Source organism: Dicentrarchus labrax, unplaced genomic scaffold, assembly GCF_905237075.1.
Source record: "Dicentrarchus labrax unplaced genomic scaffold, dlabrax2021, whole genome shotgun sequence".
Classification (NCBI taxonomy): Eukaryota; Metazoa; Chordata; class Actinopteri; family Moronidae; genus Dicentrarchus; species Dicentrarchus labrax.
Window position 1 is genome coordinate 8,130,767 of NW_026136701.1, and position 17,671 is coordinate 8,148,437.

Here is a 17,671-nt window from a genome sequence, read left to right on the forward strand (position 1 = left end):
CACAAGCACCAAATATGAGACAGATTCTGTCAGCAGCAGTGAACAATCCTAAGCTGTTTCCGGTACCTTTCAATAACACCGTGTTATCTCACTGAAGAAATTCTGTCTTGCACTGGGAGAGGAACATTATTCTCCTCCAGAGCTCAGGGCTCAGGGTCAGTTACTGAACAACACTCCCGAGGCTGTGAGGAGGGGCTCACCGGGCTGCTCAAGGTACTTGAGTGTAGTGGATGCTTGCAGCTCTAAGAAGGTCTGACCTCAAATCCATCTCAGCCCTTGATTCAAATTTTTTCCTTGACAACATTCACAGCATCACTTGGCATTAGAATTCAGCTTCATTCTGCGGTAGAAAAAGTACCGAACAATGCAGCAACTTGAGGGGAGAACATGGCATTTTAAAGAGCGTAGAAGGCAGAAGCAGGAATTACATTTTCATATGACTAATATACTGTTTTTGTTCAATCCCAAATTTTTTGTGAGCAGTGAGTTCATCAGCAACTTTTGCCTCACAACCATCCATCATACGTACTGGACTTTGAGTACAATTGATGATAAATTAATCTCTTTTTGAGGAATATTTTAAGCAAAATAATAAGCGTGCTGTCTTTCTTATCTCTCAGTCAATAACAATAGACAATAGTACAATGGTTCCTTTTGTTTGAGTTTTGAAGCTGTTTTTCCACTTTCAATATGAAAATTCCCAAATACTCTGATGTCTTCTGTACTCCCAAATACATTTTCAGTGAGTTTCTGTGCTTTTATAGTGAAGGTAAACTGACTAAAGAAAAAGTCCTGTTGTTTGAATTTTGATGCAATGTCCTGACAGCGGGTTTACTTAGAGGTCAGAACTGATTTTTTAGGAAATAAAGGTACATGTTTAGTATAATAATACTCATAATTTTCTTACATTTGTAGGGGTTATAGTCACAGTCTGTATTTCCAAACAAAAGCTTTATTGGAAAGCTGGGAAGACATTTCTTTGATTTGAAGTATAACAAATATAAACATCTGACAAGAACCGAACACAGAACACAAACAGAAAACAAAACTAAAGTAAGAGTGAAAGGATCGTCTCATATCGAAGCTTAAAGCTGCCTGTGGCTACAGAAATTAACATCCATCCTCTTTTGGAAAGAGTGAAGCAGTCAATGAGAAGGAGTGGAGATGTCAAACAGGACCTGAAAGGGCAACATTCACCCCAAATTTCCCAGAGCTTTGCTCCGTTTTCCTGTTCATGAGGTCCTGTATGGTAGAGATAGGTAATGGCTCGCTCTTGTCCCTCCTTGGGGCCTGAAGCAAGTCCACCACTGCGCAACTGGGCTTTGGACGCCTGCGCCTTAATGCCCGCTTCTCCGCCCGTGTCCTGGGGGGAGGGTGCCCGTCACAGATTCGGCTGCAAGCTGTGGTGATGCCACAGAAGGAGGGGTCATCTGAATGTGAAGATGCCTCAGAGCTGCCCTCTGACGGTGAGTCTCTAAACACAGGTTGAAGTAACCTTTTTGTAAGGGGAGTAGGGTTTGTGGTGACTGGCACACCGTTACATAAAACACCTCCGTTACACAGTTCTTGAGCAGCATGAAAAGAGGGTTTCAGAGTCTCCACTTTTTCCAAGGGTTTCATTTTACGGCGTCTCCTCTGTGTGGGTAAAAGTTAGTGAGATAAAACATTGGTTAGCAACTATATAATATATAATATATATAATAAGTTACCACCAGTATTTGAAGCAGATATTTTACACTAATATTCTGTACTGCAATAAATTCGTCTTCACACACCTTTCTGTTGGCTGGACAAAGACCCTGTGTCTCCTCTGCATGCAGCATTTCTGGGCCTGTGAGCCAAAGAATGAGGTTAATTTCTACCAAAATAAGGAATGGTTCATTCATTAGCTACTGTGTAAGATATATGAGAGAAACCTTGAAACAGATTATTATTATTATTACCCTGATAGCACCTGTGTAGTAGAACCGTACCTTCGGTGGTGGCTAACTGGAATGACTCCGAATTTATGAGTGGATAGGATGCACTTCTCTTCAAGCCCGACTCATCACAGGAAGAGAACTGCCTAATAAAAGGACACAGTAATGGTTAAGGAAAAAGACTGCATGTAGCACCTTTACCAAGACATGAGTCACCGCAGTGTGATCACTTAAGATTCTAGCGGCGATGCTCTAGATGAATAATTGTATCAATAAACTGGCTTAATGAGTACCTCCACTGAGCAACCTCTGCCTATAAGCTGTAATAGCCCATTTGGAGATGCCACTCAGTGCTTATTCACATCTGTGCTCTCCACTAAATCTTTTTCTTTGTCATCATGGATGTAAAGATTGTGTCATAAAGATTTTTCATTATATACATTTACAGCAGAATGTTAAACTATACGATTTTCTTGCTACCTTTCAGGACAGCAGTAGGTGTAGCTCTTAGCTATGGGTGGCTCTGGATCTATAGTTGGAGGAACAGTGGAGATGCGGCAGTAGTTGGCAAACAGCAGCAGGCCGAGACACAGAAACAACGCCAGAGACAGCAGCAGGTAGTTCTGCCTGTCTGACACCTAGGAGACAGACCAATGAATATCTCATTAGCAAAACACTGGCATTGTCTGACAGACGTAGGAAATGAAGTATAACTAAAACAACAAGTAAACACATTCAGACATGTATTTCAGAAGTTGAAAGAACCAACATGTTTAGTAGCCATCTGGTGGGTGAGAGTACCAGTACATCCTAATGACTTGGTCCTGGGAAAAGACTAATTGTACTCAGTTTGATGTATTGTGTGCCAGGAGCATTGTATCTACCTCAGTCTGCAGCTGGCTGACTGTGACAGACAGGTTGAGAACCAGCTGAGTCACATTCTCCAGCTGGCCCTGCAGCAACTGAATAGACTCAGTCTGCCGCTGGTCCTATGGGAGGAAAAAAAAGACAACAAATAAAGCAAGCACACAAACACTCATATCATTGAAATAGGACATAAAGGTATTATGAGTAGAGGTTTTAAAGTTACAATGTTTAAAGAATGACTATTTTGGGGGGCTTTAGATATAGTTGCCTACTCACACATTATTAGCAAGTAGTTAGTATTCATTCATTTAGGGACGTGTTTCTGGCCACCCAACAAATGTAAGTCTGATATTCACTCTACTTTTAGCTTTGCAAGTTGATAAAAAAAACAACAACATTCAGCTAAAAGACACTAAAACATATTTTTGAGTTTGTCACTATAAGCAGGAAGCTTTAAGAAAAAAACACTTGAAAGCAGCAGCTTAAATCAAGATTTTCAGTTGACCTTTGAATATCTAAGTCAGACAAATAACATATCTCTGTACATGGCAACTGTCTGGACAAACATTGGTGCCCTTTCATTGCTTACCTGCTCCTCTGCTATTCTCGAGGTGTTCTGGAGTTTAATGATGGTTTTGTTGAAAGCCTTCTGCATCTCCTCCATCTGTTTTCGATACCTTGAATCATAACATGGAAGAAGTCTTAATATCACCCTCTACTCACAACAATCTTACTGTGTTTCTCTGTAGCACTGCTGTGAGTCCCTGTTTCTCACCTCTGGCTTAGCTGCTCCAGGTAGCGCCCGCTGAGGGACATGTTCATCTCCAAGGCCTTGATGCGGTTGTTGAGCCTCATGAATACAGACTCCTTCTGGCTGGAGCCATGCACTGGGTTACCATTCTGCTCTGTGCCGTTGGGGGGATCTGCATAGATGTCTGAGAGGGACGGTGAGATAGGCAAAGGAGAGGGAGAAGTAGCTGAAGGAAAGGGTGATGATGTGGGGATGTCTTCTGCAAAATCCTCCGTCCTAGTATCTGTGATGACCGGGTGACCACCAGAGGGCTCAGGTTCTGTAACGGTGTCTGCAGCAGTGTGGGACACTTCAGTGGAACTACTTTCAGGTACAGCTGGTGGGTCAGGGTGATATTCTAACTGAGGGGAGGTGGTGGGATGAAGAACTTGAGAATGATCGGTCTTATCCGGGGTTTGGATAGGGGCGTTTTTTATCTCTGGTTGAAAAACATCAATATTAGACCTCTCTTCTGTTGGTGCTACTGAGACATCGTCCACTGTGGTACCGACACTGGGTTGTGCATAGACGGAGCTACCGAGAGAGGCTGAAGGCTCAATGGGCTTCTCTTCGGCCAGCACATCCTGGCTCTTTTCTGGCCCTAGCTCCTTCGCTGGCTCCTCAGAAGACAGCTGTGGTGTTTCCACAATAGGAGTAGGTTTGGCAGAGGATGAGTCAGTGGCACTGGGCTTGGGGAGATTCAAGGTTTGACTGGGCTCCAGCAGAGGAGGTTCGGACATGGACTCTTTATGAGACTCTGCTGTGTTCCCTGGAGGCTGTGGTGTTTCTGGCGGGCTGGCTCCGCTCTCTGGCTCCTGTTCAGAAGCTTGTTCTTTTTCATGGGGCTGATGTACCTCACTGTAGTGCTGCTGAGGTTCAGGGCAGGCCGAGGGGGAAAGGGGTTGGTGCCAAGTGGGTGTTTGGATGGGAATAATCATATGCTTTCTGTCCATAGTCTGGCATTTCCTTGTTTTTGACAGCAGGGCTGAACACTGCCGATGGAGATACTCCTGGAGGGAAGCTGAGCAAGAGGAAGAAAATGAAGGGCTTACTGAACAGTAGTTTTGTGTTTCTCGTTGTCGCTCATTATGATCACTTTTCTCTTTTTCTTCATCCAACTCCTCCTTATCCAAAAGAGTAATTGTAGAGCTGATGTGTTCTTCCTCATCTTTCTCTAAAGGAATAACAATTTTGTCCTCCACAGGGGGGAGCTCTTGCTTGCTTGTGTCAGCAGTAGGTGTCTCTGGCTCAGGGGTCTCTGAGGAAGGGGCTACAGTTGCAGGGACAACAGGGTCTGGTAAACTCCCTTCCTCTTCAGAGTCTGGACTAGAGAGAGAGGAGGACAATAGAGTGCATATTAAATACAGTAAAGGAAGGGCCCAGTACAACAGCCACAACAACATCTACAAAGTATCTGTTTTATCCATTTTTTCACAAGGGGGTGGTTAATGGAAAAGTAGATTTCCAGACATGAGAAACTACTAAAAGATACCAGATTTGAGGAGGCACAATGTACTAGCATTGATTTGTAGGGTTTTCATAATATTATACCACTGTCACCTTGCACAAACAACCAACCAGACCTCTAATTATATTTAATGGAACACATTACAAAAATGTTACATACCTCAGAATTCATAAAGAGGCGGTGCTCTTTGGACCCCAGACCACAATGAAGTGTTAACCAATAACCTAGCCAAGCTGTCCCCTTACCTCAAGCCCCCTGCTACAACCTTGGTTTTATCTTTGACCCTGCCCTACAATTTGCTAAACAGATCAATGCAATTGTCGAATCCAGCTTCTTTCAGCTCCCTCCACAGCAAAATTAAAACCTTTTCTCTCCCATCCAGACCTGAAAATAGGCATCCATGCCTCATATCCTCATCCTCGACTACTGCAACTCTACTCCGGTATCACCCAGTCATCCAGCAACTCGTTCAGAACATTGATGCTAGGCTGCTGACTGGAGGCAGGAAAAGAACACACATCACCCCCATCCTGATCACCCTGCACTAGCTTCTAGTTCACTACCAGATAGATAGCTACATATCCAACATCTACACCACTTCACCTCTAGATCTCTCCATTCCTCTGAATGACCTCGTAGTCGTCCCACGATCCAAACGCACAAACTCGGAGGTGATCGCGCTTTTGCGGTCCCACTCCCTAAACCTGGGAACAATCTCCCACACTATCTTAGATGAGCCCCTTCCCTCAGCTCAACTTAAAACATACCTTTATTCTGTAGCATTTGTGTCCATCCAGTCTGTTTGATTTAGTTGACTGTCATTTTTCTGGTTGTAACTGTTTTGCTACTTAACCTTTTTATTGGTTTTTATTGGTTTAATATGTATATACTGTTCTTTTGCATTTACCACTGTACATCATTTGGTCAACTTCTGTTGTTGTAAAATTTGTTCTATAAATAAACTTGATTTGACTTCATATTTACCACTTTTACTCATCTCTGAAAATATCCATACATTTTTAACCTGTCAACAATACGAAATAATTGCAATTTTATTTGTTCAACTCTAAAAAACACAGATTTAAGGTTTGTTGAATTACATTACATTACAATTCTGAAAGATGTTAAAACACATACTCAAGACAGGTACTCACACTGATGTAAGGTCAGTTGTGGTAGTCTCAGGCTGCAGTGATGGCTCAGTCATGTTTACTCCCTGTGATGAAAGGTTGCCTACAAAACGTAAATAAGAAGAATAACAATAAGAGTGAACACACAAATTATTATACTCTAGAGAAGTCCTTGTCAACATTTTCTCATCAACTGAAAAGGTTGGGAAAATAAAATAGTGACTGTGTGAGACAAAGCTGGATGTTAGAGCTGATTGTGCTAGTCATACCTTGCATCTCTGGGCCTCCGCCAAGAACATTGACAGCAATGTTATTTACCATGTTAAAAATAACATCTGAAGAAAAAACACCAGAGTAACAAATTAATAAAGTAATCCAGGTTAGTTGTCACTGAAGTCATCTTTATGCAGTAGAAATCCATCTTTGCTATACTTACCCTTTGCTGATCCAATCAGATCCTTGGATAACTTGACTTCACCCGGTGCATAGCCAGGAGGATAATCTGTTGGGAGCAGTGCCCAATAACACACACCAATCTCACAACAAGAAAATTATACATGCGACTGTAAAACTACTTTAATTTTTGTGCACTCAACATAAACAATAATGCCTGAAAAGACAAATGAATGGGGTAATTTGCGACTAGTGTATTAGATCCTCCCAAGTGATATGACAAACTGCCCCTAACAGATTGCTATGAGTGTATCTTGCATGTTGTATAGCTTCAATTTATCACAACTGGAAAAAAATTCCAGCTGCATTATTTATATCATGTTCTTACCCAAGTCATCATCCGGATCATCCGGTCTTTCTGGGGGATCAGCTATCTCCTCGTACTCTTCCACCATGCTTGTGCCAAACACCCTGGAAAAAGTGCATCAAAATAATTATACAACCAGGCTTATGTATCAGTGACGTTTGATCTGTCCATCTAGCAATTTAAAACATGGTCCATTCTTAAGTCTTTGACAGCCTGTAGGGGGCACAGAGCTACACTTAAAGCCTACAACACAAACACACAGGTCTTATAGTAAAGCAGAGTCATCTAGTAGCTAGTTCTTTTAGCACAAAAATCCAACTAGTGTTTCATTTCCCTTCATGGGCCCCTTAATTCTCACCAGAAATAACAGGTACCATATGGCATGCTACTTCCTCATAACTACTACAGTCAACAGTGCATGTTGTGATATGTGTGTTGGCTTTAACTATTTCTGCCACCTCTTTTGTGTGCAAGCTTCAGCCAAATTTAACTGTACATTTTTATGTTAGCAGCTATTCATTGAAAAGAACAGCTGCTAACATATGCATTAGTTCTCCGTGTTCCCACCAAAGGCCACGACCACATGCCAAATATTACATAATATCACTTGACACCATCTAGAGCTCATGCAGTATGCAACAAGCCATTATCTGGAAAGCATACTTCAAGCCAACTGGTTTAATCAGAGTTGATTAAAACAGAAAAATGCAACTATAATTAAAAAGACATACAACACAAAACAAGAGTACAATCATAAGAACATAGCACATCCATACAAAGCTACATTTGGCTTTTACTTTCATGTTTGTTTCAGATCTTCTCACCTCCTCTTTAAACAAAAACAGAGTCAAAACTGACAACACCCCATATGCTTTGTTAACAGTATGTTAGAAAAACTTGACATTGCCTGCATTTTACATACCGTATGAGACTTAGGGGACAGAAATGTTCAGAGCCAAAGTGAGACACCAGCTCTACCTAAAAAAATACAAAAATTATTCAGATATTATAATGCAAATGTGTGCTGTAGTATATCCCACGCAAATCAACACTCTCTGCATTTGTTGTGTTATTTACAAACCAAAGCAAAGCTGTGATTTTTTGTTGTTGTAAAATCAATACAATGGGTTAAAATGAAATATAAAAAGACTGATTGGCAATTTGAATAAATTCAAGAGGATCATCTCTGCATAGGCGAAGTTAGAGTGATTGACATATTTGATTATTTGAATGGCTACTGGTGGACATCAAATGTTTATTATATATGATATGAATGTGTTCAAAGAGTATTTCTTTAAGTTATAACGGGTTAGCTACTAGCACAGCCAGTTAGATCTGATTCTGTCTGGAGTTGATCACATCACTTGAGACAAAAGAAAGGCACAGAATGCATCCCCCTCCATGTTTACTATTCAACTCACTCAACCACAGACCTCTACAAGAAAAGCAGGCTAACCTTTATGTACTTGGTGAACATCTGAAGCAAGAGGGACAGAAAAAAGAGAAACAAAATTAAAGAGAGGCATACATGCATTTAAAACAGGACTGTATGAACAAAGAGTGTGTGGACGAATTTGAGACACTTCAGAGAAAAAATGACCATGATGCCATCATCTCTGAGCCAGGTCCAAGTCTAGAATGTAAAACACTGTCCTAACTGGCCTAGTCACATTTACATTTCAGGAATTTGCTGCTACTCTTATCCAGAATAGAGAATATTAGCAACACTGAAACTGTTACATGACCTTAAGGGGGCTCCAATTGATCTGATCCGATATTGGCTCTAAATAGTTTGATCGTTGGTCTCCATAAACACCGATCAGAAGAGCCAATCAGATAAAGAAATGTATTTTATTCCACAGGAAAGTTATACTCAGTCTTTACCACACATACATTTACTTGGGCGGGCTGCCATGTATATTAATGGCCAGGAGCTCATTTTAACATTTTGCAGAGAAAGAGAGAGAGAGACATTAGCTAGTAGACACGTAATTTTACAAGCATTGACCAAGTAAAGCAACAGTTTTGTTTTCAATAAGCAACGTCATTAACAAGCCTCTTTCACATATGGCTCACCTGCTGTTCGGACATCACGGGTGAATTAAAATCCCAAATCTGAGTTTTGCTTCTTTACACAACTTTGTAAAACCAAGAGAAAGAGTGAGATATGTTGCTCACCTTCACATATTTAGCATAAAGATGCTCATCTAATGGAAAGCTCTGGACTGTGCGTTCGTCCCGGGCATGAAACGTTCCCAGTTTTAGCCACTTGTTTGTTGGATATCTACAGGAATAGATTTACACAAACGTCAGTTCAATGATGGATGTGTCAGGACTACAGCCTGAGGTAACTGATGGTTATCATATTGAGAGAATACAGGTTTCATTATTAAAAATGTATATATTACTGACATTTTGTGTAATGAACTACACTCAGTTTTGTCCAATAAAATGCCTTTTGTTTTCTACAAAAAAGGCTATTAAAATAATATTAACATTAGTAATATACTAGTAGATATTGTATTTTGTACGCAGTATGGTACCTAAATATTACCATATTGTATTAAAAGCATGTCTGGTAGCTGCAGAGCATACAGTACCTATCGCTGATGGAGACAAGAAAGTCTTTGGGAGTAGAAGAGAAGAGCTCAAAGTTAGCAATGTCCAACTGCTTCACTTGGATGGGCTCACAGAGCTCAATGATGAACCTGAGTGAGAATGAAAAACAAAGCTTAAAAAAATGGCTTCAGTTGGGGATGAACGGAAATGTTCTCAGATTGCAACTGTGGATAGAAACCAGGAGGTGCATGTATACATACCATATTTTATTACTACATGGGTTTAGCATGTACAAGTCCATGTTCTCCTTCAATATGGCTGAAGTGCTCTGCATGGAACAAATTCACAAAATCAACATGTGTTTGTATTTGTCATTAGGTCAACATCCAACAGAGCAAACAAATTCCTCAGAGGAATGTTGATATATATCTATCTATAGTACCTCTGCCTCTAGGTTAGCACCAAGGATCTTGGCTCCACACTCCACTGAGGCGTAGTTATTGAAGTTCTTCTGGACCTTCTTTACCATATGAGAAGCCCCATTGTTAGAAGCATGAGTAGACTGAGCTATTGAGAGGAAGAATAAAACAAAGAATTAAGGGGTAATTTTAAAATTCAGTTGCTAAATAATATAAATATACCACAATATTCTATGTTCTGTATCATCAAGCTTAACACAACTTCACAAACAGGATAAACTGTTAATCTTACTCTTCTCTTTCTCCACCTCCATCACCTTCCGCTTCCACTCATCAAAAGTGGGGATGTCCTCGGGGTCTTTGCTGCTCACGCTGGAATCTGTGTCTGTGGTAACAGGGGAGCCCTGGACCTGTCAAAGATAATGAGAGCTGGGACACCTCCTTTGGTAGAGAGAGGAAAATAGTTCACATGGTGTTCTGAGTTCCTTACTGGCTCTTTCAGCGTGTGTGATGCGTTGACCTCCAGATGCTGTGTGCTGTGAGCGGCCGGAGAACTCAAAGGGGGTTCAGTGTGGGTTTTAGTACCTGCCGTGTGAACATTTGAAGTGTTCTCCAGAACTACTGGAGGACTGCTGTGGGAACAAAAAAAAGCACTGTAGTCAGAGTCCCACTCGTCTTTTAAATTGAACTACAGGCTAACTATAACCACATTCTCCTTGCAACAAACAGTCAAAGCCAACTTGACAGCAACGCAAGATAAGTGTATATAATCGTGTATTTTTAGCTCACTAAGTAGGGCACAAGATTCCCACCTATCATTGTCATACGGGTTGTTCTCTTCTTCTTCACAGTCAGCTGGAGGAAGGTCAGAATCAAGGACCTCAGGTGCAGCTACGTCAGATGTATCATCTGAAACACTGAAATGAAACAGCAATCCATGTTACATGCAGACCTTTCATTTGCAGGAAGAGATCAAAGAAAAAAAAAAGTATTTTAAAGGACCTAGTATGGTGCTGTAACCATAAGCAATGTACATCACATCCTAAACACCAGAATAATGAGATACAGAAGAGCAACTGAACAGCTCTTATGGCGGAAAAAAAGCCTGGGGGTAACAGTATCTTGCCTATTTGGGATGTTGTCTTGATTGTTAAGGATGTCCGGGTTGTCTTTAAGCTCAGCAGCAAAACCAGAGACAGGGTCAGAGGAAGGTAGCAGGAAGGCTGATTCCTGGTATTGAGTGGTGAAGGTTTCAGGATGTTGATTTTCTGAGCTGTGCTCAGGTTCTGGCTCAGATTGTGAAATTCCTTTGTGTGCCTCCAACTCTACCTCTACAGCGGGCTCCTCCACTTCAAAGGCCTGATGGATAAACAGAGAGAGAGAGAGATACTTGAGCTGTTGAGGGAAATGTTAAAATGGTTGGCCCATTAGCCAGAGTTAGACTGATCAACCAAACACTTAAAGCGTCAAATGTTCCAGGAACGATCAATAAAAAAGAACTGCATTGTACAATGCATATGACTGCTTCTCCAGGCCTGAAACGGTTCTGGAGGAAACCAACTGGTAAAGCCTTTAGAAATCTTAGCTTAAACATGTCTTTAAAATGATTACTCATGTGCATTATGCAGTCACAGCACATATTCGATTTATGGTACTATGTTTGCGTTGGGGGATTCATTTACATAATGATACAACTACAATGTACCTCTGAATATTGTTTTTTATCCACCTCTTGTGTTGTATGCTCCTGTTTTTGCAGAGCATCTTCTATCAACTGCTCGTTTTCAGATAGGGACTGGGCATGTGAGACCGAGCTTTCCTCAACCTAGAGAAACACACACACACACACACACACACATACACAAATGCATATATAGACAGATATCACTGACACCACACCATGAAAGGGACAGTTTGGTCATAGAAGCAAAACACCCACAAATCTGAGTGAGCAACATGTCATTTTTGATGGCCTATATATTCAGATAGCATTGTGCAATAGCTGTTAATCTGAGTGTAGTATGGCAGCAGGTGTCTTACGTGGTTAATAAGGAAATAAAATATATAATGAAATGTATGGTCATGAAGGATATCATACAGCAACCTCTGAGCAATTAGGTGGGTTGTAGTAGGTACTATACTACCTTGTGGTAATGAATCTTTTCCTGAGACTCTTCCTCCGAACCGATGTCCTGTGAGGACACTGGCCTCTGGGCCTCTTGGTGCGACTCTGCGCAACCAACATAGCAACTAGGGTACCTAAGAGACAAAGGGAAAGACAGTCATAATACCATTGAGTCAGTTTGTCTGAATATGGGTTACTTGTTAATACATTGGTGGAAATGCCCTGGTATCTGGGAAAGAGGCATAAATATAGGGGGCACTTATAAACTCTTGAATCAAGCATACTAAACATTTATTTTACTGCAATGAGTCACAGAGGAAGCTGCAGGCCAATGTCCCAGTGTGACGCACTGACAAAATCCTGGTAGCCTGTACCCCAACATAGACAATTTATCTTATCTGTATGCAGAGTCAGGGAATGTTGAGACATGCCTCAAACAGGGTGCACATTGTTCAACCAGATTGTAGAGCCTTTTCAAATGCTATTTATATTTCACTATGTTCTGGTCATGTCTATAGTATCTGTCACCTGGTTTGTGAAAAAAGACAGATATTTCATAGTGAAAATAAAGAATGAATACCACTCATTTTTGGGTTTTGTTTAAATTACAGTTATGTTTCTGTGTATACATATATTAAAACCATATTCTTTTGTTTTAAACAGCACAGTTCTGCTGGGTGATACCCAGAGAAATGGGTCAGGGTCACAGCGACTGTCCTCTCTCTCTCTCCTGGCAGGAAAAACGAGCAGTAACAAGGCCTTAAATAATTGCAATAATAATGGCACGTTCCTCGAGGCTCAAAGGGCACACTCCAACACACTCTGTGTCGCAGTTTGTCAACAATCCAAGCCATTATCTGGATTTTATTCAAGATTCCAGGTCAAGTACTTTACTCGGCCACTGGGCTGGCTGGTTCAACCGCTGTGTTGATCTGACTTGGGAGGCTAGACTAGTCACAAACACTTTAATGAACAACAGAGGCTTTGTTTTCTAATTAACAGCCAGTAGCCATAATGTAACTCCCAAAGGAGCGAGAGTGGTATTAAGGCATGACTTGCTAAATAATTAACTAACTGGTTACAGACAAAGAGTTAAAGCACTAGACTTTACAATGTAAATGGTATGAAATGCAGGAGATTTTTAGATGATGAAATGAATATTCCCTGTGTGGGTGTATGCTGTACAGTAATATGTTTTCAATATTCAAGACTAACTGTGAGAATGAAATTGAAGAATAGGCAAGAACAGAATATAGTGTTGGGATAGCAGACAGAGCAGGTTCGATATGAAGGAGTGAGCCGCCAACTACGCAACAAATAGATGAACATGTTTCCTACAAGTGCAAAGATCATGTGCACGTGTCCACTCACATCAAGACTGTCCTTGAGACACACCTATGAATGAGAGGTAATCTGTCACATGACATGACGCATCATGGATCACTTCAATTTTAGCCCTGAATAATAATCTGCTGAGATTAGAATTTGACAATATTCCGTCACCAAAGGCTGCACAACATGGTAGAAAAAATAAATCATATTGCAATTATTTTGACAGACATCGCGATTGCAATATTCACAACTCTGTGAAGTGAAATGAAGTGTGAGAATGATCATTTCTGAATCACAACTTAAATTTTCAGTGAAAAGAATGTGACATGTTTTCTTACATTTGGAGAACAAGATTTTTTATAGGCCAGGGCATCTCTGAAGCACTACAGTACTTCATTATAATGCTGTTTAGTCAAACACATTTTACCTTTAGCTAAAAATTGCTTCAGTGATTTGGATTGTGCAGCCCTAGCCTCACCCATATGTTGATTATCCCATACACTAAAAGGAGTCCAATTAGAGGTAGAACAAATTATTGATATTGTGACACAAAGTCTCTTGAAACACATTGATATTGAGTAATTTCTGTTAATGACCTGAATTTAATTAGGTATTTCTTCTGCTAGTATTTTTATCATGGGCAAAAATACTGTATTGTGTCATGAGCTACCCTCTGATTACAAGAACTTATTCAAATCCTTTAGTTTTTGGCACACAACACGATGATAACTATAGCAAAAAGTATACTGTCTCACAGTAAATATCAGTCAACCCTATTTGAGACCAAAAACTAATGAAAATTCTTCAACAACATCAGACACACCTTTTCAGAGCAGATAATTTAGACATGTCACAGCAAGATAAGCACTGGTGTGATTAATAAAAATTAATGATGACTCAGTTCCCCCAGTGAGAATAACAGGATCCTGGAGCTTTTTTCCCCAATTAATTCAATTAATTTCAATTCAATTTTATTTGTATAGCGCCAATTCATAACAGAAGTTAGCTCAGGACACTTTTCAAATAAAGCAGGTCTAGACCGAACTCTTTATAACATTATTTACAGAGACCCAACAGTACCACTATGAGCAAGCACTAGGCGAGGGCAAGGAAAAACTGCCTGTTAAGAGGCAGAAACCTAGGACAGATCCTTCGGCTCTAGGTGAGTGGTCGTCTGTCTGGACCAGTTGGGGTGAAAGAGAGAGAGAGAGAGAGAGAGTTAGAGAGAGAGAGAGAGAGAGAGAGAGACGACAGACAGACAGACAGGTGCACAGCAACAACAGTATTGGCAATGGCAATCTAGCAGGACCATGGCAGGAGGCTCCACCAGGATCGATAAATCGATCGATTCAGTGAATCTATGAACTGATAAACTTATACAGCCTCAACTAGAACATATTTACATTTTCTGAAATGGACAGTACCAAGAGTATAAATAACAGACAGCAAAAGATCACAAATACTATCACTCACAGCTTCACTGTAAAGAGAGCTAACGTAATGCTGGGTAAAGTGGGTCAGGCCAACATCACCACATAGTTCTTAATACCATATTACATCATATCCCTCCCTCCCTTTCCTTCTCTATCTGAAGTAAAAGAATCAGTGCATGTTATGTTTTGTTGCTGTCCTCTAACACCATGGCAAGAGCCCACAATCATCCTGCATAATCTCCCTCTCAGCGGGCTTTACTGTGTTCTGTCGGACTTACACAGACCCAACAACCCCCAGCTGTCAAGAGGACTGACGTGAAAGGCCTTTTAATCCCGTCAAGAGCTGATGAATCAGATCTGTGTACCGTCGGCTAACGTTAGCTCTGTGACAGTGTGAGTCGTGGGAATCAGCAGTCAGTGGTGTTGTACACTCAGCAGATTCATTTGTGTGTGGCAGACAGCTAACGTTAGTTTATGCTCGTCATTCATAAAGGATACACATTTTTTTTTTACTAATCAGCTGGAGTTGAAAGGATATCGATAACCACCATGACACAAACTTATGGCGGCTGATTGAGTTTAGTTGTGTAATTCTGCCAAATCACCAGGTAGTAACGTATAGCGTCCTGAGGCGCAGGGGTCCTGAAGTTGAACAGCTAATAACTTCCTATCAGAGTAGAGAGAGGTCAGGGAGTCAGCCAGGTGCCACATCACAACATAATGCTGACGCTAGCTAACGTTAGCTAAGTTAGCTGATGTAACGTTAATGCGTTGTAAGTGATTCAACCAAATGTTGGATAACGTTTGTCAGACAGGTTGATAGTGTCCACGGTCAATGTCTGTCAACGGCGTCATTATAAAGCTCAGCGTTACAAATGTAACGTTAGTTAATCAACTTACCAACAGACTACAGTTACACAGAGCCACACTGACACAACTCGCCATAACAGTGGTGTCATCTTCATCCCTCTCCTGCCGGGACAGACATCCTCGTCGTACTCAGAAATAGCGTTTTATCCTTTTAGCCTGCGGTCTCTGGGGCCATGTAGAGCACACATTCACCCGCAGGTTTTCTGTTTATTCGGCGCTAGCTAACGTTGACGGGTTCACGGGTGAAGTGTGATGCTAGCCGCTGTCACCCACACAACCTGCTGCCGACTGTCGACGCGTGTCACTGTTCAACCGTCCAATGAGAATCCAGAGAGGCTGTTGCGCAGTTCAAACTGAGCGTATGTTGGGAGCGTTCGTTTCGTAGCCTCCGGTCGCATGGGTGGGTGGAGCTTCTTTTTAGAGAGGTATTTAAGTTGGTTGAGAGAGGCTAATCTTGTTTTCAAATGTTGTCGAAATTGGGGTAACTATGGCTCATGGTGACAAAAATAGTGCAGTAATGGGATAAATATGACGGTCTCACGTGTCACCGAGCACTGGTGTTTAGTGTTGAGTAGTTAATATGGAAGCCGTATCAACAGTTAATAGAAAAAGTGCAACCTTACAAAAAACTCCAAGACAAATCTTTTATAAACGATTTATGGAATAACCAAGTTTCACTACAGAGACCTAGCTGACATACTGTAGAATACATTCATGCTCGGTAAGATGAAGCTGATGAGTAATAAACTTTAATGCAATATTTTGTAAAACGGCCTACACATTGTGCAAAACAAAGCGTTTGTTGTTCCGTTTGTTACAAAAGTAAATTTCCCTTTATTGCAACGGGTTGATGCAATAAAAAAGTGTTCTGCAGTATCCTGCAGGACATTAAGTACAGACTTCCAACCCTGCCTAGAGACAGTAAGTGCCTGTTTGGGCCACTAGAGGGAGCCCTCTGCTCAACTCATTTGCCAGGCGTCAAAAATATAATTTGAAACCCATCCTATACTAGTGAGGGCAAAGGACGAAACATCACATAAAGGACTAAATTAAAGGGGGACCTCCTATATGAGCGGGGTTATGCCCAAAGGTCACATCCTCATGCATGATCACACCAGAGCAGCACTTTAAGAAGTCAGACACATTACAGATATTTAGGACACATATGCCACATATTGTATCTGATCAAGCTCCATTGAAAAGTGATCAGTAGCCTAAATATGTGCCAAAATGACAGTATACCATATTTGTTAAATTACTGAAATAACTGTTTAAAGTTCAGCTAGGCCTCTGCTGCCATCATGTGAACTGACAGTGAAAAGGCACTTTTATTAATCAGTGATCACATTGGTTTAACACTCATGGATAGTATTCTATACGCATTGCTAAAAAAGGCCACCATCACATGCTCGGCTTTAGATATGTATTCATTTCTATAGTAGAAAATATGAATAATTACTTAGTACTTGCAACCAACGGTTTGATCTCTAATACATCGAACACTGTCAGTGCCAGACTTATGAAGCATTTTGGTTGTTTTAGTATCACTGTATTTACTTGTGTATTACATAGTGAGTTGTTTCTGAGCTTAAGCATACAATATATGTATCCCCATGAAACAATGCCAGCCGCATACAATTTACTGTAAAGCATTTTTCTACAAGAATGTGTAAAAAGAGAGACCAGGTACCCTAACAAATCAATGTATGCTACTGATCTTTTGTTGTGTAGCTGGTGGTGTTTCTCTCCTCAACAGTTATGGTCTGCACTGGAAGCAAAATAAACCAGCAAATGAACTGAGAATACTTGATACCATTATTATTAATTGATTGAAATTTTAAAACAAATACACTATTGTGTATTCTGTTCATTTTCTAGTCATGTATTGATCTTTGGAGCTGAACCTCTGTTACTCAGTTTTATGTCACACCAGTTCTGCTTTAACTGAACATGTTTGGATGTTGTACAACTGCCTCACAGTGATAGAAATGATATATTA

General features: G+C 40.8%; 1 protein-coding gene across 5 annotated transcripts; it reads right to left on the reverse strand.

The window, feature by feature from the left end:
• Positions 1–936: 936 nt before the first annotated feature.
• Positions 937–15,984, reverse strand: LOC127364415 (SUN domain-containing ossification factor). 5 transcript variants are annotated; one of them, XM_051401951.1, is made up of 24 exons: positions 15,703–15,984; positions 12,057–12,171; positions 11,642–11,737; positions 11,039–11,271; positions 10,725–10,829; positions 10,403–10,544; positions 10,205–10,322; positions 9,936–10,060; positions 9,754–9,821; positions 9,535–9,642; positions 9,113–9,218; positions 8,391–8,411; positions 7,857–7,912; positions 6,956–7,038; positions 6,611–6,676; positions 6,444–6,509; positions 6,199–6,277; positions 3,562–4,902; positions 3,376–3,463; positions 2,804–2,908; positions 2,400–2,557; positions 1,944–2,065; positions 1,776–1,831; positions 937–1,635 (listed from the first exon to the last, which is right to left on the reverse strand). In XM_051401951.1, exons 1-24 carry the CDS (start codon positions 15,765–15,767, stop codon positions 1,168–1,170), a joined length of 3,990 nt encoding a protein of 1,329 aa, XP_051257911.1. In that variant the 5' UTR covers positions 15,768–15,984; the 3' UTR covers positions 937–1,167. The 5 variants fall into 5 exon arrangements, with proteins under 5 accessions (XP_051257911.1, XP_051257893.1, XP_051257884.1 ...); XM_051401933.1 differs by having other exon boundaries at positions 10,403–10,541; positions 11,618–11,737; XM_051401924.1 differs by having other exon boundaries at positions 11,618–11,737.
• Between the last annotated feature and the right edge of the window lie 1,687 nt (positions 15,985–17,671).

Coding starts and splice junctions, on each gene's coding strand:
- LOC127364415 (XM_051401924.1), bottom strand. CDS start 15,767: ATGAAGATGACACCACTGTTATGGCGAGTTGTGTCAGTGTGGCTCTGT. Junction 8,412..9,112: donor TTTATGCTAAATATGTGAAG/GTGAGCAACATA, acceptor CTCTTGCTTCAG/ATGTTCACCAAGTACATAAA. Junction 6,278..6,443: donor CGGAGGCCCAGAGATGCAAG/GTATGACTAGCA, acceptor TACGTTTTGTAG/GCAACCTTTCATCACAGGGA.